The 26,923-nt window shown below is 55.6% G+C and overlaps 1 protein-coding gene across 6 annotated transcripts in view; it reads left to right on the forward strand.

Annotated features, from left to right (window-relative positions):
• The window catches only part of SORCS2 (sortilin related VPS10 domain containing receptor 2), a 550,766-nt gene extending 528,115 nt beyond the window's left edge, over window positions 1-22,651 (forward strand). The window contains exons 19-28 of one of the 6 annotated variants that reach the window (XM_030924951.1): window positions 3,618-3,804; window positions 5,338-5,471; window positions 6,925-7,048; window positions 8,456-8,568; window positions 9,665-9,790; window positions 13,307-13,406; window positions 14,234-14,336; window positions 17,012-17,160; window positions 19,819-19,898; window positions 20,179-20,347. In XM_030924951.1, coding sequence (XP_030780811.1) covers window positions 3,618-3,804; window positions 5,338-5,471; window positions 6,925-7,048; window positions 8,456-8,568; window positions 9,665-9,790; window positions 13,307-13,406; window positions 14,234-14,336; window positions 17,012-17,160; window positions 19,819-19,898; window positions 20,179-20,202 — 1,140 coding nt within the window. In that variant the 3' untranslated portion in view covers window positions 20,203-20,347. Of the gene's footprint in view, window positions 1-3,617; window positions 3,805-5,337; window positions 5,472-6,924; window positions 7,049-8,455; window positions 8,569-9,664; window positions 9,791-13,306; window positions 13,407-14,233; window positions 14,337-17,011; window positions 17,161-19,818; window positions 19,899-20,178 lie in introns of all 6 variants that reach the window. The other 5 variants (XM_030924959.1, XM_030924965.1, XM_030924973.1 and 2 more) reach the window with 5 other exon arrangements.
• Window positions 22,652-26,923: the final 4,272 nt, after the last annotated feature.

Here is a 26,923-nt window from a genome sequence, read left to right on the forward strand (position 1 = left end):
AAAACCACAGGAGAGAATATCTAGGGCTAGAAGAAGAGTCCTCAGACTTCACACTCAAAGCCAGTCAAAAGGAAAGTTGATAAATTGGGCTTCCTCAGGAATAGCCACTTTCGCTCTGTGGGACAGCCATGTTAAGAAGATGAAAGGCAAGCTACAGAGTGAGAGAAAATATTTGCAAACCACGTATCCAACAAGGACCAGTACCTAGACTAGAGGAAGAACACTCAACAGCAAGGAAACAAACCATCCAGTTAGAAAATGAGCAGAAGAACTGAAAAGACGTTTCACCAGGAGAATGGACAGCTGACAGGTAAGCACACAAAAAGAGGGTCAACACCATTGGCCACCAGGGAAGCCCACAGCCAGACATCACTGCACACCTATCAGAATGACTGACATTAAAAACAGCGCCAACACGAAGTACTGGCGAAGATGCAGGGAAGGGCACTGGATCACTCATGCATGGCTGGGGAGACTGGAGAATGCCACAGGTGTTCTGGAAAACACTTCAGCAGTTTCTTAACGAACTCAACATGCAAGGAGCAGAGGACTGAGCACCTGCCCTCGTGGCGGTCATACCAGAGAAATGAAGACTTCTCTTCACACAAAAACCTGTATGTGTCTGTTTATAGCAGTGTCATTCATAAAGGCCAGAAACTCAAACCGCCCGGGGGTCCTGCAATGGGCGAATGTTTGCACAGGCTGGGGTGCACCCATGCTGAGATACCACACTGCAATGAGAAGGAATCCATTATTAATACCTGCAGCAGGGTCAGGCACAGTGTCTCACGCCTGTGATCGCAACAGTTTGGGAGGCCGAGGTGGGTGGATCAGCTGAGGTCAGGAGTTCAAGACCAGCCTGGCCAATATGGTGAAACCCTGTCTCTACTAAAAATGCAAAACTTAGCCAGGTGTGGTGGTGCATGTCTGTAATCCCAGCTACTTGGGAGGCTGAGGCTCGAGAATCACTTGAACCTGGGAGTCGGAGGTTGTAGTGAGCCAAGATCCCACCACTGTACTTCAGCCTGGGCAACAGGGTGAGACACTGTCTAAAAAAAAAAAAAACAAACAAAAAGGCCGGGCGCGGTGGCTCACGCCTGTAATCCCAACACTTTGGGTGGCCGAGGCGGGTGGATCACGAGGTCAGGAGATCGAGACTCTCCTAGCTAACATGGTGAAACCCTGTCTCTACTAAAAATACAAAAAAATTAGCCGGACATGGTGGCGGGTGCCTGTATTCCCAGCTCCTCGAGAGGCTGAGGCAGAAGAATGGCGTGAACCCGAGGGGTGGAGTTTGCAGTGAGCCAAGAACGCACCACTGCACTCCAGCCTGGGCGACAGAGCGAGACTCTGTCTCAAAAAAAAAAAACAAAACAAAAATACGTGCAGCAACCTGGATGAGCCTCAAGTGGATTATGCCAAGTGAAAAAAGCCACTCCCACGTGATCCCCTGCTGTGCAACTTGTTCACATAACACTCTTCAAATACAGAAATGGAGAAAGAGAATAGAAATTATCAAAATTATAGAAATGGAGAAAGATTAGTGGTTACCATGGAGGTGGGCTAATGCAGGGAAGTGGGTGTGTCTGCAGAGGACACCCAGTGGGGTCCTAGTGGTGGCTGAATTGTCCTGTCTCCTTCCTGTGTCAATGTCAACCTCCTAGTTGTGATACTATCATTTGGCAAGATGTTAGCCTCGGGGAGAGCCGGGCACGGGGCACACGGGGTGGATCTGCATCATTCCGTACAACTACGTAGGAACCTACCATTATCTCAGAAGAAAATGTTTAATTTTTTAAGCACCAGTAATAATGATGGATCTAAATGAAATATACCAAGATGTGAATGGCAGGTATTATGGTGAGATTTCGTTTTTTTCTTTTATTTGCTATTTGTATTTTATATTATTTTCTACCTTGAGATATACTACCTTGTATTATAGTATATTATTATGGTATTTTATTTTCTACCTTGAGAATTTTGGTTAGGAGAAAAAAGGACAAGTTATTTTAACCAAGGAAAATGTTTAAGTAGTTAAACGTGCATCAGTGCAGCACTTAAAGGCAAAAACACAAGGCCCCGAGAGCTGGTGCCTCACCCAGGGTGAGCGGATCATGGGTCCTGACTCTGGGTCACACATGCCTTCTCCTTCCCAGGATTAGCACAGTAAACCCCTCCCTCCGTGGAAGCAGCTCAGACTCGAGCACTTTCCCTCATCCCTCCCCCCCCACCCTGAGAGGCTGCCTTTAAACAGAGAGAACCACAAACAGCGAGCAGCCTCCTGGCTCCTGGACTTTGGAGAGCCTCAGTCTTCTAACCTGTCAAATGGGGAGAACAGAGCACCCTGCACCCTTTTTCCTGGGGACCCCATAACAAATGACCTCATGCTGGGTGGCCTGAATGAATGCAAAGCTCCAAAGGACAATCCATTTTTACCTCCTCCATCTTCCGGGGCTCCCAGCACTCCTTGGCCCCTGGCAGAGTCACTCCCGCCTTTGCCTCCACCTCCACGCAGCCTCCATCTGTGCCCAAATCTCCCTCTCCTTTCTCTTACACAGATGCCTGTTATTGGATTTAGGGCCCACCCTAATCCAGTATGACCTCATCTTAGCTAATGACACCTGTAAAGACCCTATTTCCGAATGGGGTCACATTCTGAGGTTCCTGGTAGACGTGAATTTTGGGGAGACACTAAGCAACCCAATTTACCATGTCTGGAGAAAGTTAAGTGAACAGAATTTACGTAAAAGTTTTCTATCAACTTTCAACATTTGGCTGGTATAAACTGAGAAGATGGCTAAGTGGTTAGTAATCATGCTGTTTCCTTCATCACCACTAGGAAATGGTTTCCTCCTGTCCCTGGTACTGATGAGGGAGGAAGAGGGAAGGGGAGGAGAGGAGGGAGGGAGGGAGGGAGAATGAGATCATGAGCCGTAAAGTCAAAGAAGTTCCTGTTTCCTTCACTCAATCCCCGACTCGGCGAGGAAAATGCTGTTATTGGGAGATGGAAGGAGATGGTGGAGAGGCCTCTGTGGGTGACTCGGTGCCGCACAGAGATGGCAGTTGGTGGGAGCTCTTCTCTGCACCCACCCTGCCCCATCTCAGCGTCACTCGTGGTACTGCATGGTCTGAGAAAGAGAAAATTAGGAACCGCAGTCTCCCAGAAGGGAAAATCCTGCTTGGTTTCCAGGCAGGCGGCTTAGGCACTTCCAGATGTATGCCTCTCCCCTGCCGGAACCCTCCACACTGTGGGAGGCCCCTCACCCTCCTGGCTCCATCGCTGGCACGGGCCTCAGAGGGTCTCCCTGGGGCCCTGACTGCCCCCTTGCTGCTCTCTGATGACACCCTTGGGCCTCTCCCTCTCCCTCTCTGCTGCTGGGTGATTGTTCTGAAATGCCCCTGGGCCACAGTCCCCTGGTTAACCAGCTGCCTTGGCCAGCCCCACACTCCAGGCAGAATCTCCAGGGCAGAACCAGGCCTGCTCCCCTGGGGTCCCCAGAGCCCACTCATTTCAAGGAAAAGAGGGCGGGAATGAATGAATGAGTGAGTGAATGAGCCACTCTGGCCCCTCAGCTTCAAGGCCCACTCCTGAGTGGCTACATGGTGTTTCCCTGCAGGGCGACGTCCTGACCACCAAGTACCAGGTGGACCTTGGGGACGGCTTCAAGGCCATGTACGTGAACCTTACACTGACCGGGGAGCCCATCCAGCACCGCTATGAGAGCCCCGGCATCTACCGTGTGTCCGTCAGGGCAGAGAACATGGCGGGCCACGATGAGGCGGTGCTCTTTGTCCAGGTCAACTGTAAGTTTATCGCCCCTTTGAGGCCAAGGGTCACTCCCTTTGAGACAGAGAAATTGGCTTTGGGGGAAACACAGGGACTCCCTCGGGACTGCTCTAGGTCCCTGGTACTCAGGACAGTGAACCCAAGGGCAGGGAGGCTGTGCTCAAACTCACACCCCGATGACCCATACAATAGTAGGGCAGTGCTGGGAGCTGGCAGTGATGTTGATGATAGCGGTGGCAGTGGTGGTGGTGATGGTGGTAGTGGTGATACAGGTGGTGATGGTGGTGACAGTGGTGGTGATGATGGTGATAGCAGTGCTGGTGATGGTGGTGATGGTAGTCATGATGATTATAGTGGAGGTGGTAGTGATGATGGTGACATTGGTGGTGGTGTTGGTGATGGTGGTGATAATTGTGGTGAGGATGGTGATGATGGTAGTGATGGTGGTGGTGATGGTCGTGATGGCAGTGATGATGATGGTGGTGGTGATAATGGTGGCAGTGGTGGTGGTGATGGTGGTGATGGTGGTGATAGGGTGGTGGTGATGATGGTAACAGTAGTGGTAGTAATGGTGATGTTGGTGGTGATAGGGTAGTGGTGATGGTGATTGTGGTGATGTTGGTGATGGTGGTGGTGAGGATGGTGATGATGGTGATGGTGGTGATAGTGATGGTGGTGGTGGTGATGATGGTAACAGTAGTGGTAGTAATGGTGATGATGGTGGTGATAGGGTGGTGGTGTTGGTGATTGTGGTGGTGTTGGTGATGGTGGTGGTGAGGGCAGTGATGATAGTGGTGGTGGTGATAGGGTGGTGGTGATGATGGTAACAGTAGTGGTGGGGATAGATGGTGGTGGTGGTGATAGTAATGGCAGGATGGATGGTGGTGATGGTGGTGATGGTGATGGTGGTGGTGATGGTACTGGTGATGGTGATGGCAGTGATTATGGTGGTGGAGGTGGTAGTGATGATGGTGACAGTGGTGGTAGTTGTGATGGTGGTGGTAGTGATGCTGGTGGTGGTGGGGGTGGTGATAGTGGTGGTGGTGATGGTGATGGTGGTGGTGATGGCAGTGATGATGATGGTGGAAGTGGTGGTGATAATGGTGGCAATGGTGGTGGTGATGGTGATAATGGTAGTGGTGTTGGTGATAGTGATGGTGGTGATGGTGATGATGGTGGTGATAGGGTGGTGGTGATGATGGTAACAGTAGTGGTTGGGATAGATGGTGGTGGTGGTGATAGTAATGGCAGGATGGATGGTGGTGATGGTGGTGATGGTGATGGTGGTGGTCATGGTACTGGTGGTGGTGATGGCAGTGATTATGGTGGTGGAGGTGGTGGCGATAATGGTGACAGTGGTGGTAGTTATGGTGATGGTGGTGGTAGTGATGCTGGTGGTGTTGGTGATGGTGGTGATAGTGGTGGTGGTGACGGTGGGGGTGGTGATAGTGGTGGTAGTGATAGTGGTGGTAGCAATTAAGTTGCTTGTGACAGTGATCACTAAGTGGCCTCTGAAATGAAATAACTCTGGCCTTTTTGGGTCCCCACAGCCCCCCTGCAGGCCCTCTACCTGGAGGTGGTTCCTGTCATTGGCATCAACCAGGAGGTGAACCTCACAGCTGTGCTGCTTCCCTTGAACCCCAACCTCACTGTCTTCTACTGGTGGATCGGCCATAGCCTGCAGGTGCGCTGGCTGTGCCCCCACTCAGCCCTTCTTCCTGCCGGCTCCCCACAAGGTGCACAGTAAAGCAGAGCACGGCCCCAGGTTTTCAGCAGAAGGAACCAGTGTAGGGTGCACTCCTCACCTTTGGGCCCCTCCTGGGGCATTTGAGAGGGACACACCGCCTGTGGGTGCCTGTTCAGGGCCCATCTGCTCAATGGTGCCAGATGAGTCAGACTAGACCCTGCCTCTTCCTGGGAAAGAGATGGGAACATGGTGGCTGACTTGAGTTGGGGGTGGTAGAAGTGACGGGGACGGGTAGGTGGGCTGCATGAGAGCTCCTGGAAAGGAGAGCATTTGCAGTGAGAGGCTCAGGGAAGGCTTTACAGAAGAAGAGGTCAAGGGGCCTCAGAAGCCTCACTCAGAGGCCTGGGTTGTACCCTGTCTGCAGTGGGGAGCCACATATAGTCCTTGAGCAGGAGAGAGTCCAAATTAGCAGAATGCCTGGACTGGGGGCAAGACCCAGTGAGGGGTATCTTCCACTCATTCAGCAAACAGCCCAGCACCACCAGGAAGGAAGCCCCCTACCAGCAACTGACCACCCTGACACAGAGGTCCAGCAAGGGGAGGGGCTGTGGGCTCTGGATTATGTTTCTCTAGAATGGGGAGGGTCTGAGAAGGAGCTCAGGGTCTCGGCTCTGCCACTTCCAGCTGAATGCTCCATACATGTCACTTCACCTGGCAGAGCCTCCGCCTCCACATCCACACCTATGGGGGTGGCGTCTCCTGTCTCTGCGGCAACATGGCACTCCCCCCCCCACCCCCGCTGAGTGTGCACCATCCCCATGGCTGGGTCCTGAGCTGGGCACTGGCTTGGTGCCATGGATGACGGAGCCATGGCTCATCCACACAGCTGTGGCCATATGTGGGGATGGGAAGATCACATGGTCAGCGAGTGAAGGCCCTCCTAAATGCCTGTGGGGGGCGGGCCTGGAGAGCTGCGAGAAGGAAGAGGGGTGCTGGGATCTCATGTTCGTGCTGTGCTGGCTTATAACCGGGTGCCTACAAGGTCAGGGTTTCGAGACCAACCTGGCTAACATGGTGAAACCCTATCTCTACTAAAAATACAAAAATTAACCGGGCATGGTGGTACATATGTCTGTAGGCCCAGCTACATGGGAGGCTGAGATGGGAGAATACTTGAACCCAGGAGGCGGAGGTTGCAGTGAGCCAAGATTGTGCCACTGTCCTCCAGCCTGGGCAACAGAACAAGACTCCGTCTCAAAAAAAAAAAGAACCAGCTGCCCGTCCCGTACCTCCCTGGGTGCTGCCACCACAGGACGTCCATAACAGGCCCTTTTGCTGATGGGAACAAGGGGACAGCAATGCTCTCAGTGAGGCAGCAACCATAGGCCAGCGTCCCCCGTGGCCGCTGCCTCACTCAGCCAGACCCCTGAGCCCTGCTGTGTCCCTGCAGCCCCTCCTTTCCCTGGATAATTCTGTGACAACGCGGTTTTCGGACACGGGCGACGTGCGTGTGACGGTGCAGGCCGCCTGTGGGAACTCGGTGTTGCAGGACTCCAGGGTCCTCCGTGTGCTGGGTGAGTCCTTCCCAGGGTCTGGCAGCACGGCCTCTGCGTCTCTGCTACAGTCCAGGAGGCCAGGCCACATGGGTCTCATAAGCCATGAATTTGCTGGTCACCCTGGGTGGCCCTGAGGTGGGGAGGGAGGGGCTGGATAAACACAGCCCTGCCCTGGCTGTGTGGCCTGGGCAAAGTCTCCCAGTCTCTCTGGCCTCAGTTTCCCCGTCTGTAAAATAAATACTGATAAATCCTTTGTCCCAGGATACTCATGGGACACAACACACCAGGGAAAAGGTCACCCAGCAGCAAGACAGCCAGTTTTGGGCACGGGCTCTGCCTGCCTCCAGGGCCTCTGTCCTCTTGGCACCTCCGGCCAAGCCTGAGCATTGTCTCATAATTGCAGCTTAAAGAGGACTCCTGTTTGTAGAAGCACTGAGCCTCCTTTTCTGAATCTGCATCCTTATTTATCTGTGGGAGATATTTACAATACCAATTGGTCCTAAGACTGAAGGAGACCCCCCCCTTGTCAAGGAGGCAGATCTCATTGCCACCATCATTAAACCCTCGTTTTGCTTTAAGAACAGCCTCTACTGTGGACAGCAGCCATCAGTTAAATATTTAGTTGGACAAGTGTACAGAGGTTTGGGCTGCCTACACAGGCCCCTCATACCCTGGAGGAGGCTGCCCTTGGCTACTCTTCATTCATTGCTGGGCTGGGAGCTTTGCAAAGGCCATCACCACCCTCATTGTAAGATGTTGGGTTTGCAGTTCTCAAAGCACTTGTCCCTTGAGTGCCTCAGCCCTGCACAGCCTCCTCCCACTTTACATGTGAGAAAACTGAGGCCTGAGAAGTAGAGATGTTAGAATGTAGCTCTGAGGCCCCTGATGTCTTTAAAAATGGGCTCTGAGCCATGGACCATGGGAAATGTGGGAGAAGGAGAAGAAGACAGGGCCCCTGCTCACAAGGGACTCTTAATCTGCTGGGGGGACCAGCCAGTTGAAGTCCATGGGTCCCTGATGGGTGAGAGGCTGACCCCATAGGGTGTGTTCATCCTTGTGAGTCAAGGAGGCAAATCTCACAGAGCAGGCTCCGCGCACACCAGGCCTCCCTCCTGGGTCAGCGCGTCTTTGTCATCGTCACAGGCATCTTTGTCTCTGCTGTTATAAGATGGCAGCCAGTGACATGGGTCCTGTCTGGGACAGACCACCACTGCTGGCCTCCAGGGAAGGAGTTGGTTTCCAAATACAAAATCAGGGCTGCTCTCGGCCTGCTTGAGAAGATGATGGGACTGCTGGGCCCTGGGATCTGAATCAAGGGCCTCCTGGGACCATCCAGGGCATGTGGCTGCCCCTGATCCCCACCCTGGAGCCATCTGAGCCAGGCTGTTCAGGACTGACCAGTCTGCCTTCTCTGCCTCTTTCCAGATCAATTTCAGGTCGTGCCTCTGCAGTTTTCCAAGGAGCTGGATGCCTACAACCCCAACACGCCTGAGTGGAGGGAAGACGTGGGCCTGGTGGTCACCCGGCTGCTCTCCAAGGTGTCCACCCAGAGCTTGGAGCCTCCCCAGCCCTGCAGCGCTTCTGGCATCCAGAGACAAGGAGAGGCGGGTGGCACTGCCCCTGCACACGATGCTCTGGCCTTTGGGCTAGCTGGGGGTGTTGAAAGCTGTGGGTGGGGGGTAGGCAGCACTGCCCTCGTTCAGGGGGACCTGCAGCTGGAGCGCCACCTTACAGGGGAGGGACAGGCACCCTCCACGCACACAGTCCAGGGATCACCTGCCATTTGCGGGAGACCCCGCTGCCATCCTCCAGTGCTCCAGAGTCTCTTTAAAGCAATTTTCCTTCATTCACTGAACTTCTCTTCTGGGCCAGACACAAAACAGAGAGAAGGACCCAGTGTGCCCACTGCCCTCAGGGAGCTCCCGGGAGGCAGACATCAGGGTGGGCTGTAGCACGCCCACGGCCCTTGGCTCCCCTGTGAGAGAGGACCAGTCCTCTAGAGCCATCTGAGCCTGCCACAGGCTGAGGCCTCTGTAACTGGGCTCCTTCCTGTGAAGAATGCTGGTAAAAGGGTCCTGGGCACTGAAGGATGAATAGGGGTTTGCCAGATGGAAGTGTGTTGAACAGGACTTCCAGGAGGCAGAGGCACCTACATGAGCAGCACCTATGGGTTGAGAGTGTTCTCTGTGGGTGTGCGGCCCTGGCTGGGCCTGGCGTGTTGGGGAGTGGGAAGGGAGAGGTGGCCAGAGTCAGTGGGGCCAGGTCACAGACCTGGAATGGTGTGGTCAAGAGCCTTGTCATGGAGGACATCAGCCAGGGAGGAAGGTGCTGGCTCGCTCTAGTCATGGTCTGAAGAATGGACTGAGGGCCAGGCCTGGCCAAGGGGAGGCCAGTGTGTGGGCACAGGGCCTGAAGAGCAGGGCTGAGGGCCCTGGGCAGCTGGGTGCAGGAGGTAGCTCAGGGCACCCTGGGACCCTGGAATGATCCCCATGCCATGCAGGGGTCAGGAATGGTCTGTGGGACAGGTGTCCAGGACTCAGGCCAAGAAGGGAGAGAGGGTATTTGTGGGGGCCCCAGGGTGAGGCAGGGGATGAGGAAGACAAGCGGACCAAAGTGGCTAAACTCTCCCCGCAGGAGACCAGCGTCCCTCAGGAGCTGCTGGTGACCGTGCTGAAGCCGGGGCTGCCCACTTTGGCCGACCTTTACGTGCTCCTGCCCCCTCCCAGGCCCACGAGGAAGAGGAGCCTCTCGAGTGATAAGGTATGTCCTGTGGCCATTGGACTCCCAGGTCCTCCCTGCGCAGCCCAGGGCTCGGGCCATTTACAACAAGCAGGGACATCTCAGTGGCTTATGGCATAAAGGTGTCTTTCTCGCTGCATCACAGTCTGACTCAGCGTGGCTAGACCTCATCCACCTGTGGCTACACCCTCTGGAAGTCGCACAGCCTCTAAGGTCACTGCAGCAGTGGTAGTTGGGGGGAGGGCACAGGCTGGACCACCTCCCAGGGGGACTCGCTCACTTCCTTTCCCATGTCATTGGCTGGAGATGGTCACATGGCCCCAGCCTGACTGCCAGGGGCACTGGGAAATGAGGGTAAGCACTGTCAGGGAGACACCCGAGGATGTGGATTTCAGGGCCGAGCAGAAGTCAGCCCCCATGCAGTTAGCAAATGTCTTTATTGCAAAGGACAGCTTCCAAATAGCCCTCATGGAGGGGATAAAAGACCTCCCATGTGACAGGTGTGGGAAGGGGACTCAAAGATGAACCAGAATCCCTTCACACCCACTAGGGTGGCTAAAATTAAAAAGCAGACAATTTCAAGTATTGACAAGGAAGCAGAGAACTTGGAACCTCTCACGTTGCTGGTGGAAAAGGTTCAGCTGCTGGACAAAACAGGCTGGAAGTTCCTCAATAAGTTATACCTAAGTTACCACATGACCCAGCAAGTCCACTTATGGGTATATACCCAAGAGAAGCAAAAACATACATCCACAGTACATGGATTCACAGCAGCATTACTCATCGCAGCCAAAAAGTGCTCATCAGCTGCTGAAGAAACAAATGGTGGTCCAACCTTACAATGGAATATTCTTTGACCACCAAAAGGAATGAAGCCCTTGACACCTCTGACAGCATGAACGAACCTTGAAAACATGATGCTAAGTGACAGAGGCCAGTTGCAAAAGACCACGTAGTGTGCGATTCCATTCACATTAAATGCCCAGAACAGGCAAATCCTTAGAGACAGAAATAGATGAATGGTTGCCAGGGGCTGGGGGAGAGTGCATGGGGAGTTGCTGCTAAGGCTAGGGGATTCTTTGGGAGAGGATGAAAATGTGCAGGAATTAGGTAGTGGTAATGCTTGCACAACTTAGGGAATATGCTAAAATGCATTAAATTGTACACTTTAAAAGAGTAAATGTTACTATCAGTTTCTAAAAATGAACCAGAAGCTCACATAGCCTGCACTGGTCATGGAGACCGACGTTCACTCAGGTGATCTGGAAGGCATGGCCAGCACAGGGGAAGGACAGTGCACACTCCAGCATGCCACCTGGTGCCACGTCCCATTTTACAGACGTGAGAAGTGTGGCTTGGTGAGGGCCACTGTCAGAAAGGACCAGAGGTGATCAAACAGCAGAAGCACTTCTACACACTAACAGCAAGCTACCTGGAAAAGAAATCAAAAAAACAATCCACTAACAATAGCATCAAAAATTAAAAGTAAAATAAACTACTTAGGAACAAATTGAACGAAGGATGTGAAAAACTTGTGAAAAACTTAGGAACAAATTGAACCAAGGAGGTGAAAAACTTGTGCACTAAAAGCCATAAAACACCAGTGAAAGAATTTGAAGAAGACACAAATTGATGGAAAGATATCCTGTGTTCGTGGATTAGAAGAATTTATATCATTAAGATGTCCATACTACATAAAGTGATGTACAGATTTAATGCAAGGTCTATCAAAATTTCAATGACATTTTTCACAGAAATAGAAAAAAATCCTAAAATTTGTATGAAACCACGAAAGGCCTGAAATAGCCAAAGCCATTTTGAGCAAAAAGAAAAAAGCTGGAAGCATCACAGTCCCTGGCTTCAAAATGCACTACAAAATTACAGTAATCCAAACAGCATGGTACTGGCATAAAAACAGACACATAGACCCATGGAATAGAATAGAGAGCCCAGAAATAAATCCATACATGTACGGTCAATTGATTTTCAATAAAGCTGTGAAGAAGACACAATGGAGAAAAGAGAATATCTTCCATAAATATTGTTGGGAAACTGAATATTCACATGCAGAAGAATGCCATTAGATTCTTACACCCTCTACAACATCCAGCTCAGAGTGGATTAAAGACAAATGTAAGACCTGAATCTGTAAAAACACCAAAAGAAAACATAGTGAAAAACTATGCATCAGTTTGAGCAATGCTGTTTTGCAGATGATTCCAAAAGTACATGCAACAAAGGCAAAAACAGACAAACGGGATGATGTCAAACCAAGAGACCCTTGCACAGCCAGAGAAACTATCAGCGGAGTGAAGAGATGACCCACAGAATCAGAGAAAAGATTCATGAAGCATACCTCTGACAAGGGGTTCACATCCAGAATACGTAAGAAACCCAACTCCATAGCCAGAAAACAAGTGACCCGATTAAAAAACGGGCAAAGGAGCCAAGTAGACATTTCTCAAAGGGAGACACAAATGGCCAACAGGTATGTGAAAAACATGCTCACCATCTTGAATCATCAGGGAAATGCTCATTAAAGCCACAGTGAGACATGGCCTCACACCTGTTAGAATGGCTATTGTCAAAATAGCAGAGCTGACCAGTGCTGTGAAAGGCGGCCGGGTCTCCGAGTTCACCTAGCCCTGGGTAATGACTCAGACCCAGGAAGTAGTGAGGAGGCCAGGAGAAAGTGAGAGGGGCAAGGAGGGAGCACTCCTCTGCGCCAGGCACCTCACACATTTGTCACGTCACGCAGACCCCGGAGGAGGATGCCCGTGGCCCACAAGGCTGACTGTCTTTTGGCCACTGCCCTCTCCAGCTATAGGTGCCCCTGACCCTGCATCCCTCACCCTACAACCCAGCACCACCTCCTGGGGTATCCCTCCCTCAGACAGGTGTTCTGATTCTCCTGCCCTGTCTCATTCTCTTCTTGGTCTTCCACCTCCAGGAAGCCTTCCCCTGACCACCACTGGGGGATGGAGCCTCCTGGAGCACCCCTGCGTTTCCCCAACTTGGCACACTCCGTGACCTGTATCTCTTTTACATTCCCAACTAAAACAAGAGCTCGTGAAGGGCAGAGCCATGTCTAGGTCACCTTTGTGTCCCGTCCATGGTTCTTGAAAGTTCCCTTGTGGGTGATTATTCCCACGGTACAAAGGAGGACACCGAGGCTCAGTGAGGCCAGGTGGCTCGCCCAGCCCCATGGCTCCAGAAGGTCTAAGCAGGACTCACACCTGTCCACCCAGCTCTCCCATCTCCCTCTGGTGGATCCCAGAGCCACCCCCCAACTCTCCCCTACCTCTGGTAGATCCCACCAGACCCCCCTCCCTCTCCCCACCCCTCTGGTGGATCCCAGCAGACCTTGCTCCCCTCCCCTCTGGTGGAGGACACCCCCTCACTCTTCTCCCGGTAGAAGACCCCCTCAACACGTGGAGACCCCTCACTCCCCTCCTGGAGGAGGACCCCATACCCCTCCCCTTTTGGCGGAGGACCTCCTCATGGAGGCCCCCCTCACTGTCCCCTCTGTGCTTGCAGAGGCTCGCCGCCATCCAGCAGGTGCTGAATGCACAGAAGATCAGCTTCCTCCTGCGAGGCGGAGTCCGAGTCCTGGTGGCCCTGAGGGACACAGGCACAGGTGAGCCATGGGGAGCTCCCCTGCAGAACAGGTGGAGGAGGCATCCAGGCCCTGGAGAAGGCATGTCCCTGCAGGGCCCTCAGGCAGATGGCCCGTATACTCCTCCTTGTGGGTGTTCGCCTCTGATGGAACTGAGAACCCACCCAGGTCAGACCCAGGGCCCCACTCTCCTCAGCGGATGTCCCATGGAGCACTGCTCTTACCTGACACCCACGCTTCAGGTCTCAGATCATCTCTGCCCCTTTCCTGACCCACAGAGCTGTCTCCTCGGTCATCAGTCATCCTTTTCCCCTTTGGGGCAAAAGCCTTTGCAGAAGCTGATGAGCTTTTCTCTGCTCTGTGAAGACACCGTGCCCTTGAAACCTGGCAGGTTCACCCCACACCGGCATCAGCATGGCCGGGGAGCTCTGCCCACAGCCTCCATCCCCAGTGGGAGCCAGGTCGAGGGGCAGGAACTTCTCCAAGGCCACACAGGATGCACTCTGGTCTTTTATGGCCTCTGGCCCCTCTCAGCCACATCAGGAGTGCTGGCCACAGGCATGGAGCAGCCTCCACACCAAGGAGGCTGGGGCAGGGACAGGCAAGGGAAAGGCAGGGACAGGCAGGGGACCGGCAGGGACAGGCAGGGGACAGGAAGGGGTTGAGCCAGGAATGGGCTGGGGAAGGGCTGGGGAGGGAATGGGAATGAGCTGAAGACAGGCAGGAAAGGGGCCAGGGACAGGCAGGGAACAAGCTGGGGAAGGGCAGGGAACAGATGGGATGGGCTGAGGATGGGACAAGGATGGGTGGTGCCCGTGGCCCTCCACTGACAACTGCTTTGCTTGCAGGTGCTGAGCAGCTGGGCGGCGGCGGTGGCTACTGGGCGGTAGTGGTGCTGTTTGTCATCGGGCTCTTTGCGGCAGGAGCGTTCATCCTCTACAAGTTCAAAAGGCAAGGCCCTTGACTGCCCTCATCTGCTGGGCTCTGACCATGGGGCTTAGGCTGCCAGGCCCAACTCACTCAGGCAGATCTAGAAAAGGCCCCAGCAGGGCCTCAGAAGGGAGTGGTGAGAGTTTGTGCCTGTGATGGGCTGCAGTGGGAGGTGCTTGCCTGGCTCTGTACCACCTGTGGGGTCTCTGGAAGAGACGGCCACCACTCGCAACCCAGAGAGCATCACACACCCACTCCTCCACTCTGCCCAGGACATCCCGGCCATCGTCCCGTTCAGCTCCACCCACCTCACGGGGAGGACACTGCCCATCTCACAGACGAGGAAACCGGGCTCGGAGAGGTTGAGCAGTGTGCCCAAGGTCACACAGATGGCCACCCTCAGAGCTGGGACCTGACCCAGGCCCGCCCGCATCCCAGGCTTCCTCGACCGCCCGACCATCCCTTCCCTCCCCTCGAGAGCACCTGATAGCTGCTGAGCTTCCTGCCAGGTGCTCCTGTGGGGTAGGCCTCTGGGTGTCCCCATGAGGGAGCTGCTTGTGCCGAGGCTGGGGTGAGGTGGCAAGAACAGTGTTTATTGGGAGGGGCTTTCGTACCTCTCTTTCCTTCTGAGCCTGTTTCCTGGCTGTGAAATGGGTGTGATCCCCCCACACGGGGACATGTCATGGCCACCCTACAGGGGCTGGACAACCTGAAGTTTCCTGGACGCTAAACCTGGAATGAGCAGAGTGACACAGCGACATCCCCAGACTCCTTCACTGCAAGCACGGCTCCCAGATTTGGCCCTATTGTTTCTCCCCTGCCTGCTGGTTCAGCTCCGGGGCCTCAGTCTCCCCGTCGGGGTCACCCTTGAGGACCATCAAAGGCTACAGCTCACCCCTTCCTTTTGGCTTATTTGGAGGCTTGAGCCCTTCCCCAACACCAAACCCCAGCCTTTCATGGGCCCTGGACTCCCCCAACCCCTCCTCCTGCCCTGGGTCTCACTGTTTTATGCACTGCGGGTCTTTCGAGTAGTAGTTTCATGTGTACCCCCAACAGGCTGGCCCAGGCACTGGGACACAGCACTGACTGTCTGGGAGCGCATCCAGAAGCTCCTCACCCACCTTATTACTCAGTTCCACCCAAAGGGTTGGCCTGCAGCACTCAGAGCTGAACTGGAGAATCTGGGAGGACTTCCCTGAGGAAGTGACTTCTGGTGGGGATCCTGAAGGATGAATAGGAATTTGTGGGGCAAAGAAGTAGAATAAGGTCTGTCCTGTGGTCTTTCCCAAATTCCAAACTCAGAGAGGCACTGGCTTCCCAACAGGTGTATCCAGGGGTTCCATAGGCACTGCAAAATCAAATCAAACTCAGCATCCTCTTCCCCTAAAGCTGGTGCTGAGCAAATGACACTGTCCTCTACCAGGCGCCCAGGCCAGGATCCCACCGCCTTCCCGAGTGCTCTCTCCCTAACTTGTATCCCATGGCCACTGCAAGTGGGGTTTGTCACAGCATGGAGGTGGCAGGGGCGGCCTTTGAGCCCAGGCTTTCAGGTGCTGAAGCCAGGCCCCTCACTGCCCTGGAAACAAAAGCAGCTGAAAGTTGGTGCTGACAAGCCCCAGGGCTGTGACTCCAAGCTCTGGGAGCTTGAATGTATTGGGCATAGGTGGAAGTGGCCAATATACTTCGAGGCTCCATCTTACAACAGAGCAACGCCCCATTTAGCCCCAGTGGTCTGAGGCTTTAGGCTCTGGTGCAGCCTGCACCCCCGGGAGCTCCTGGCTTGCTCATGAGCTGGGCTGGGCAGCACTGACAACCCAGTCAAAGCCGTCAGCCACCTGTCCCTGAGGCCCAGCAGGGGCTTGGCCCTCGTCTCTCAAGGCTCTAGACTGAGGGAGCAGAGCTGCTTTGAGCATTTTAATCCAGTGGTGAAGGGTTGCAGCCTGTAGGTGATACTGGCCAACTTCTGTCACCCTCAGAGCTAGTCACAGGTCCTGCCCCACCCCATCCTGCCATCAAAGTGTTTCCAGAGGGCTGGCGGTGTTCATCAACTGCATCTGAGAAAGTTCCCCTCTCCCACGGAGTCTCCGTCCCCTCATCTGTGAAATGGGACCCTGGCCCTGGGTTTTGATGGGACTAAGTGGGGTGTTGTGCATGAAGGAGCCTGTCCCACGGCGGGTCCTGAGCCTGGTCCCAGTGGAGGCAGTGGGGCTGTGCCCACCCTCTCCCTTTCCTCACTGGGAAATCGAGGACAGCACTTCCCCAGGACACCTGGACGGGGCTCAGCAAGTGCCTCTCAGAGCTGGGCCGGCTCGTGCCTCCTGTGGGAATGTGTGCCCAGCCCAGTGGCAGGGTGGCCAGGCGTGGGGGTTGGGGGGAAAGAGGATATAAGGCCCTTTCCCTGCAACACGTCCGTGCTTCGCTTCTCAGGGGAGACGACAGATACACAGTGATCACCCAATGTGTCAGGGCAGAGGGAATCCCAGGGCCCAGGGAGCACACAGGAGGGAGGGCTTCCTGGAGGAAGTGGCTTTGAGCAGAGATGGGCAGGAGGCAAGACTTGGGGCTGGGATAGTCACCTCTGGAGTGCTGTGGGCACCGTGCACCACACTCGATGTGGCCAGGCGGCCCGCAGAAGGCTCCAGGGACAGGCGGCCTGGGAAGCCGCCCCAATCTGAGCCTCCCTCGCCTCTGTCCAGCAGGAAACGGCCGGGGAGGACCGTGTACGCCCAAATGCACAACGAGAAGGAGCAGGAGATGACCAGCCCCGTGAGTCACAGTGAGGACGTCCAGGGCGCTGCCCAGGGTGAGGAGTTTATAGATGATGATCTCGACTCGCAGACTCTAGGTAACGTCCGCCCCAAACCCACCCCACCCTCCCGCAGGCCACCCCGCTGGGCCACTGCGACCAGCAAAACGCACAGGACCCTGGTCCAGCAGAACTTGCTGGGTCAGTCGGGCCCACTGTGTCCCCTCCATCTGATGAGGGGATGATGCAACCTCTCAGGGCTGCCCCCAGTAATGAAATCCAAGACCTGTGGATGCTGAGGGCCCCATCCCTGGCAATGACCAAACAGCCCCCAACAGCCCAATCCAGGCAGAGAAAGGATGGGAAACAGAGCTGGCTTTGAAAGGAAGCCTGACTCTGGCCTCAGGATGTAGGAGGCCTTTCTCCCACAGCCGATCCCTCGGCACTCCCAGTCCTCCCCTTCACTGCGGTGGTGATTTAGGGAACATCCCACACCTGGACCTGCGGCACCACAATTTACAGTTTACAAAGCATTTCCACTGATGTGATCATGCCCAGGGCGAGAAGACCAGTCAAGTCATCTACGGCTGCATAACAAACCACCCACCTCAGCGGTAGCATCGTTTATGGCCGTTTTCTCTTCTGCTGTCTGGAGGCTCAGCCGGGCTGCTCGCTATCAGGGTCTCTCATGAGGCTGCAGTCAATAGCTGGTGCAGCAATCATCTCAAAGGCTGCCTCACTCAGATGGCCGGCAATTCATGCAGGCAGTCAGCTAACCCCTCACCTGGGCCATCGAGCGGGACACCTGCACATGGTCTCGCCGTGTGGCTTGGGCTTCCTCCCAGCATGGCGGCTTTCTTCCAAGAGCATGTGGAATGAGGTGGCCAGGCAGGAGCCACACTCACTTCAGGGCCTGGCCTTGAAGTCATACCTTGTCACTTGTGTCTTGCCCTGTTCACGTTTGAGGGGAGGGGGCACGGACTCCACCCCTCAGCTGCAGTCAGAGCATGATGCCATCCAGCACAACAGGCACTACAGCTCTTCCTCTGGATGGGGGGTAAACTGAGGCCCAGGAGGCTCTGAGACTTGCCAGAGGGCTGGGAGCCTATGCCAGAGCCGTGGCACCAGCCCTGTGTGCCGTGTTGGGCAAGTGCAGCCGGGCAGTGTGAGCACTTTCCATGCCTGTCTCAGCTGAGCAGCCAAGGAGGCAGGCTCTTCCCTAGGGCTGAGGATATGGAAGTGCAGGGACAGGGACTGTCCTTGCCCAAGGTCACAGCTAGTGGGGAACAGAGCTGGAACTCACGTCTTGGCAGACCCCAGGGACCCGGCTTCTCCACTATGGTTCCTATTCTCTTTTAACCATCCCCGTCTGGGCCTGATTTTATGATGATGTCGGCACACACCTCTCACCGTTGCTGGGGGGTTCTGCGGTAGCTTCCGGAGCAGAGGATGACACACAGGAAGCCATAGAGGTCTCGGCACCCCCAGCTGCTGCCACTGCTGTTCTGATGATCCGGCTTGGAGCATCACTCACACCCTGCATCCAGGACGTCCTCAGAATGTGAGCGGCGGAAACCACTGTCCCTACTGTGCAAATTATTGAAAGTGAGGCTCCAAAAGAAGTCGCTCGCCCCAGCCTCGGCCAACCACTGGCTGACCTTGGAGCTAGATCCCGGCCAGTCAGACTCCAAAGCCTGTGACCTTCACACTCTCTTGAGAGGGGTTAGGGACTGGCCACGGTTCCTCTCTGCCTCCCCTGTGCTATCTCCAGCCCCTCCCCAGGACTGTCTGCTCCAACCTCGGTGGGGGTCTCTTGTCTCCAGCATCGTCAGCCCAGGTGGGTTCCTCTTGGTGCGATGCATCCGTAGCCTTGGAAACATCACAGGAACCATGTACTTCACTCTATGTCAGGCCCCAGCTCAGCGCCTCCCAGACACCATCTGACTTCCCTGAGGCAGACGTCGACATTGCATCCACTGCACAGATGAGAAAGCTAAGGCTCAGAGCTGTTACTCAACCTCCCCAGGTCACTTAGTGACAGGAGGTGGAGCCGGGCTCAAGCCTGACTCAGTGGCTGTACAGCTGTGTGCCCCCCGAAGGCCCCAGGCCATGGGTGAGCGACCTACAACTCTAAAGACCCCTCCACTGGTCTTGCTCCTGCCAGGGCAGGAGGTGGTCTTGGAGCTCCCCCTCCTGCAGGCGGCGTCACCCCCACGCTCACCCCCATGATGGAGGCAGCTGTGAGGTCCTGAGAGAACCCGGGCCTTCTCAAGTGGACAGAGGGCACAGGGTCTCAGAAAGACAGGGCTCGGCTTCCCAGCCCCCGATGGCTGTTTGCTTCCAAGCCCCTAAAGAGTAATCCTAGTGGGGTAGTAAGATTAGTGCAGCCAAGCCCTTGGTCCACGCCGCCCTTGCCAGTGCAGCAGCCACACTTCCCCGTCTAACCCACGACAGTCCTTTGAGGGGTGCAGTTGACCCTCATTAGAGATGACGAAGTCAAGGCCCAGCCAGGTGAAGGACAGGCGAGGACTCAGACGAGGACTCAGGCGTGGCTGGGCTGTGCCGCGGGTGCTCCCAGCCGTGTATCCTGGTGCCCTTGAGGCGGGGCAGCTCTGGGTCCTGGGTCCTCGACCCATCCTCTTGTCTCCTAACCAGCCCCCACCCGGGATGCTCAGACCACTCCTTGGCACTGACATTCCTATGCCCCCCTCTCTCCCACTCTCGCCTCCTGGGGCCTCGCCACTCTACGCCCTGCAGCGTCCACTGCCAGGAGGGGGCGGAGCCTCAGCCCTTCTCGCACCCCCTTGCTGCCGATGCCAGGGGCGACCGGCACGCAGGTCAGTGGCTGTAGCGGGCTGGGGCCGGCCTGGGCCTCACCTCTCAGGCCCTCTGGGGCCCACTGCTTGTGGTGGCACCGGGAGAGTCCATTCCTCAGGCACCCACCTAGGAACCGTGGAGACCCACCTGCACCTTCACAGGCTGAAGGAACCGAGGGAGGCCCCACTGCACGTTGGCTCGAGGCGCTGGCTGAGGCCACCACCGTGGCCCCCGTGGCCCCGTCTCCAGCCCCGGCCGAGGGCTTGTGCTCAATGGACCTGCGTCTCTTCTGTTTCCTAGGCAACCACTCGGGCGTGGTCCTGAGCATCAACTCCCGAGAGATGCACAGCTACCTGGTGAGCTGATGCCGCCCCAGCATCCGTCGTTTCACCCACGGAGGGCACGGAACCACCAGTGAAGCCGGCGGCTGGACTGGCGCCCCTCAGAGACCTGCGGAAAGCCCCCTCCCCGAGTCGTCCCCACACCAGGCGACAGGCACCACCCCCTCTGATAAGTCGAAGCCCGCCCAGGCCCACGGGGGCCCACGGGACCCCCCGGACATGGCCCTGCCCCTATGGGACACCAGGCCTGACTCGGGCAGGTTCTGCCCCCAGACCCCACACACGGCCGCCCCACGTGCTGTCACTCAGGCCGAGGCCTGACTTCTCTGGGCTGAGGCTGGTCATCCTGGACCCCGCCCAGTACCGCGGGCTGCAAGAGCTGTGGACCCGTTCGGACACTGTGTTACGGGCTCCTTCCCCGCAGAGGCCGGGGCCCCCCTGACTTTGCTTCTTCACTCCCACCTGTGTGGCCGCCCAGTCCCTCTGTGGGAGTCCGGGAGCCAGGCCCTCCTAACACCATACCACCCTCCAGGGCCCCCTGCCCTCCGGCTGGGAACTGCAGCTGTGTAAATGCCTCTCTAGGTAGCTGTTGGCGGTGGGGGGGGGGCGGGGTGTCTCACTCTCCGTCTTTATAGCCAGCGGTAGCCATGGGGGTTGCTCTGTCAGAGCCCCGTACTCGGGAGCCCCTTTCCCTGAGTGCCCAGGGCGCCTCCTCTGCCCAGAGGGGCAGCAGCTCTCTCCCTGGTTCTCCCCAGGGCAGATGGGGTGGGGTGGGCTCAGGGCCCAGTGCCCGTGGTTCCTCACTCCTGCCACCAAGCAGCATCATCCTGCAGGCTTCTCCCACCTGATGGCTCTTCTCCCACCGTTCTGGGCTCTGGAAGGAGCCAGAAGCCCCCAGAAAGGTGGGTGGTGGAGACGGCTCTGGATGCACGAGTTTGCTGCAGTTCCTTGTAGGCGAAGGGACCCTGGTGGAAACCCAGCTGGGAGAGGCTGAGGATGGCAGGGTTGGAAGGGCCATCAGGGTGCCCCTCATTTTCAAGAAGGGGAAACTGAGGCCCAGGGAGGAAAGTGACTGAAGGTCACAGCAGAGGTGGCCCCTAACCCAGCCCTCTGCTCCCCTGTGTGGTGCGGTCTCCATACCCCCCCGAGTTTCCTAGAATCAGGGATGTTAGTGTAAGTCTACACATAGGAATATGGGGGGTGGGGGGGTCACCTTTTGCCTTGAAATGGGAAGTCAGTAGCCCCTTCCTCCTCCCCATCCTCCCCCTCCTCTCTGGCAGGGCTCTCAGATGACCGTGGCCTCCCCTTCAGAAGGGGAGAACGCCAGAGCCCAGGCTGGTACGCACTGGCTGGGGGTGAATCCGAATGAAGGTGCAGACGTTCTCCCATGCACCATGTCTGAGCTTGGGGGTATCACCCCATTTTCCCTAGAAAAGAAACATGGTCCATTAGAGGGGAAAGCCCAGGGGTCAATCTTCACGCCCCAAACAGTGCCCGGTGGGGAGGAGGCGTCTGCTCCTTGTTGAGTAAACCACCTATGGAGACTGGAGCCTCATGTCCCTGGGTTGGGGGACGTCCAAGGCCACAGGACAAGGGGAGCACCCTGGGCTACACAGGCGTGGAGGTGTCCCCCACCCTGCTACCTGCCCCCCCAGACCCAAAGCTCTCTCCCCATCCTGCCTGCCCACCTGGGGCTCTTGCGCCCCCTCCACCCCCACCCCCGCCAGAGGCGGCCCTCCAAGTTGTCCTCAAGGTCCTCCTGGAGATGGGATCTGGGACACGGGTCATGACTCTCTGGGACCTTGCCACAGCCCCCACTCCCCTGCTCGCAGTCTGCAAGGATGCCTTTGCAGGGACTTTCATCCTGCTGGCCACCCCAGTCACACTTGTCCCTGGCCAGCAGGCTGCCTGCGAGCGTCAGGCACACAGGGACAGCCATGGCGAGCACAGCGCAGGCCCGGGGCCCACGGGCAACATGGAACCCTGGGAACCGCCCTCCCCCTTCGTTCACAGTGCCTGCGGTAGCCACTCGAGGTCTCTGGCCTTCCTTGACCACTCTGTTTAATTCCCTCAGCTGTTTGGGTAGGGTTTTCCCCTTAGTTATTTGTCGTTTTCCTGTATTTTATGTTAATATTTCTATTAAGAACATTTTGGGCATGTGGACCCAAGCACCTGGGAAGGAGGTGGCATCTCAAACAGCCTGATACGCTCCCGTCTGTGTCCCCATGGAGATCGAGCCAGTGGCTGTCCCTGGTTGTAAATTCAAGGGTCTGCATATTTGACATTCAGGTAGACACGGGCACCTGGGAGCAAGGCCATCAGCTGCCATGCAAATAACAAAGAGACAATGCATTCCTTCTTATTTTCCCTTTTTAAAAATTGATGAATCATTTGTGATGCTTTTAACAAAGATTAAATGAATTTGATCAGCTTTTGCCTTATTGTGAAGGTACTTTCCTCACTTCCCGAAATGCACATGGGCGCACACACAGGCCCCTAGGATCCTAGTCCCAGAGGTGAGGTGGCTGAGGACCTTGTGCAAGGGACAAGGACCAGGCCCTACATGTTGGGACGTTGGGGGAGGCTGCACATGGCAGTGGCCTTCAAAGTAATGATCTCCCCGGTCGGCTCTCAAGCACTTTCACACATGTGGGCTCACTGTCACTCAAGGCCAGCAGAAGCGGAACCAGAAGTGTCGGCCAATTTTCCAGAAGAGAAGCAGAGACCCCCAGAGGCTGAGGGCCTGGAGGTGGTGGAGCACAGTCCCACAGCTGATGGGACTCCTTTATTTCTGAAATGTCATTTGCTTTAGTCTTTGAATTGACAGAAGGAGGCATGGACTTGTCTATCCCAATGGATGCTCCAGCCTCAAAAACTGTGCGTTCACTATAGCTAGTGACTGAGTGTCCACACCTTCTCTGAAGCTTCAACTGTAATAGCTGGAAAAGAACACTCTTTCTTCTCACTCTTGTCTTACATGATTAGAGAGAGAGATGGATGGATGAACATACTTTACCGATGTGTTCACATTCACTAAGTGGTCCCCAAGCCATTTCTGGGAAGAATGAGTTTGCAATTGCCTAGTGGCTGCTCAGAGGGAGAGAGCTGGCAAGGGGCTGACAGCAGACGCCCTGGCATCCCAGTGAGCCTCTGCTGAGAAGCCCTTTCCCCGGGAACCTGTTGTCCCAACCAAATATGGTCAACTTGCACGTGAAAGTATTTTAAGAGCAGTAATAAAACAAGGCATTCTTTTCACAGCATGGAGTGATGGCGATTCTTGCACACAAGTCAGCGCAGGGTGGGGAGCAGGGAATTGTCCCCAGGTGTGACTGCTGAACCATGTCCAGTTTGCGGGGATGAAATAGACCCACTAAGGTGTGGTAGAGCGGCACCCTTCACACACACACACACACACACACACACACACACACACACACATCTACCTCCTTCTCTGGGCCATGACATGTTCTTGTGGAGTAAAAACTGTGGTTTTCAGCATCAACTTCCTGCCAGATCTGATGCCTCTTTGAACTTGTGCCAGGCCTTGGGCTCGGCTCAGGGCCTGGGGCAGCGAATGGATGCGACCAGGCCCCTGGGCCTTGAAGGAGACTCAGGCTGGGTGAGGTGGACGATGACTGCACAGCTCAACCAGGGAGGACCTGGCCCAGCTAAAAGTCCCCAGTCCAAAGCCACGATTGAGCTGGGCACAGGATGAGTGGAAGAGCTCGTGAGAAGATGGAAAGGAGCTGGATGCCCAGGGTTGGTGCAGTGCAGAGGCCAGCAAGGGGTGTGTGTGTGTGCTTGTGTGTGACCAGGGACAAAGAGAAAGAGTGTGAACATAGCAGTGTGTTTTGGAGCCCTTTACATGTGACCATTTGATTCCCTTGTGCTGACTGCCAGGACTCAGGGAGGAAGTGAGAATCCCTCAGCCACCCTGTTTGACAATTTCCATTCCCACTTTAGTGCGCCAGACTCTGTGAGTGTCTTCTCCCTGGGAAAAGCTAGTGAGTGTGGTGAAGGCTTCATGCTCCCACAGCATCCATCTGGAACCTTTGCTGGAATAATCTCCCCAGCTGGTGGCAGGAGGCCACGTCTAGACAACGGGAAGGACCATGATGGAGCTAACGAAGATGTCACCTGTTTGGATGACGGAGCTAATGGAGGGGTCACCTGTTCAGATGATGGAGCTAACAGAGGTATCACCTTTTCAGATGATGGAGCTAAGGGAGGCATCACCTGTTCAGATGACAGAGCTATCGAAGGTGTCACCTGTTCAAGTGATGGAGCTAACAAAGATGTCACCTGTTTGGATGACAGAGCTAATGGAGGCGTCACCTGTTCGGATGACAGAGCTAACAGAGGTGTCACCGTTTCAGATGATGGAGCTAAGGGAGGCATCACCTGTTCAGATGACAGAGCTAACGAAGGCATCACCTGTTCAAGTGATGGAGCTAACAGAGGCATCACCCGTTCGGATGACAGCAGTAAAGCATGCCTATTGGCTCTGCATTTGTAACATGCCACACGATGCTGTTTGGCCTCTTCTCCAATCTGAGCTCCATGTAGACAGGGCAGGTACAAGCAGCCAGGTCACAGATGAGGAGACCAAGACATCCCAGGGGGCTGGGAAGGGGGCAACAACTTTTAACTGAAATATGGGGCATTGCTTGAAAGCTCCAGCTAAACCCCAAATTTGAGGTAGCCTTGAATTTAGTGTCCAGAGTCATTTGGGAAACAACACATCTCAGAGGAACAGAGAGAAACATGCGATGTCATGGACATGTTGTATCATGTAACATGTATCACGACATGTTGTATCACCTCAAAGATCTGACACGCTCAGTCCTTTGGTTCAATGGGGGAAACAGAAATGCCTGATGATGGAAGATTCCGACAGTCAATCACAGTGGCTTCTCCTGAGGCCTCCTTGCAGTGGGGGAGTTGGCCACCAGGGCCGTGGGGCGGCTCTCGGAGAAGGGGCTGGGCAAGGAGCATTCTGTGTGCCCAGCAGGCCCAGAGAAGGGCAGCCATCTCATTTCTCAGTCACGTGGTCCCAGAGGCCCCTTTCTGTGGCACACCCGTGACCTCTCCAGAGGACTCCAGCACACAGGGATGTGCCCCCAGAAGGCACTGTGAAGATGCTGCTTCTGAGGCTGCTGTCAAGACCGGCACCCATTTCCACGGGCATTGGTGCAAAATCAGGATTGGTGGCCAAGAGGAAGTGGCCGCTAGCATCCAGAGGCACTGGGCACTCCCAGCGGTGCCCGGGCTTTTCCCCCGTCCAACACACACAGTGTCACCAAGCACCAACATAAGACAAGGCCGCTCCAGGATGAAGATGAGTCAAGACAAAAGTGAGACCACCGTGCAATCAGACCACACAGGAACATTGTCCAACCCCTCAGAAATGTGTAGACACCTCTCCCTGCTGAGATGGGCGAGGGCTGCTGTGCCACTGGCCGGGCTCCTGCCTCCCCTGAGTCACCCCTCCCTCTAGCTAGAGAAGATTGATTGAGACACCAGATCCTAGCATGACCCCGCCTCCTCACAGCCCCCAGTCCAGGGCCAAGCCCAGCTTCCTTGAGTCCCCTGCCAAATCGCCTCCCACTGCCCACACCTGACAATCATCAGGCCCTTCTAACCCCACTGAGACGCCCAGGTTCTCCTCGCTGTACTGAGTGATAACCCAGCCTGCTCTGCTACAGGTGAGCTCCGGGGGTCCCAGGCTGGGAGGCACGGACAGAGTCCTCTTTTAGTGGGGTGGGGTGGCACTGGGGAGGAACCAGTGTCTGTACGTGGGCAGCACAGACCCACGCAGCAGGAGCAGCCAGATGGAAACCCACGCCAGCCCAAGCTCAGCTCTAACGAAAGCCGGGGAGACGCAGCCACCTCTGCACACGTGGGTTTGGGGAGGGCAGGGTTCCTGATTTCCCCACCCGTCCTAGCCACGCCCAGAGTCCTTAGGCAGGAAAACGTGGCATGAACCTGGGGCTGCCGGAATGATTGCCAAGCACTGCCATTTCCAATGGGGCTTGGTGGCAATGGCACTTCACAGCTGTCCCCAGCTTCTGCTGGGCCTGGCATGTTCCCATCCACCGGGATGTCTCCTGCAGCCTGCACAGCCTGGGGGCTTTTTGCAGTTGAGTGAGTTCAGACTTGCCAGTTCCAGGCTTTCAGTGGCACCAGCCCAGGCATTTAATAATGTGTGCCCAGGACCCAAGGCCAATTCTCCCCTGGGGCCACACTGCCTGGTCCAGGGCCTGAGAAACCAGGTGGTCAGAGGCCCCGTGAACTGACACAGGCAAGAACAGGGAAGGAGCAGGCCTGGGTGAGAAATTAAAACTTCTCTTTTGGAGTCGTTAAGCTGGGGGCACCTGTCTGTCGGATGCCTATGTTCTCCAGAGCCATTGGCTGCGTGAGTGTGGCCCTCAGTGGGGAGAGGTCTGAGCTGAGAAGGAGCAGCTACCCTGCAGAGTGGGCGCCCAGGGGAGAATGTGGCATCCAGGGGGTGGTGAAGCCACACTGCCGAGTGAGGGGTGCTCACAGGCTGCAGAGAAGCTGAGTGGATGATCCGGCCAGACGAGGCCTTCAGGGGCAGGAGGACAGAGACGGCTCAGGGCGGGTGGAGGGAATCGCGGAAGGCGGGGGAGAAGACAGCCAGCATGCATGATAACACTATCTAGAAGTTTCTCATAATCAGGAGC

This window comes from Rhinopithecus roxellana, chromosome 2, assembly GCF_007565055.1.
Source record: "Rhinopithecus roxellana isolate Shanxi Qingling chromosome 2, ASM756505v1, whole genome shotgun sequence".
Taxonomy (NCBI): Eukaryota; Metazoa; Chordata; class Mammalia; order Primates; family Cercopithecidae; genus Rhinopithecus; species Rhinopithecus roxellana.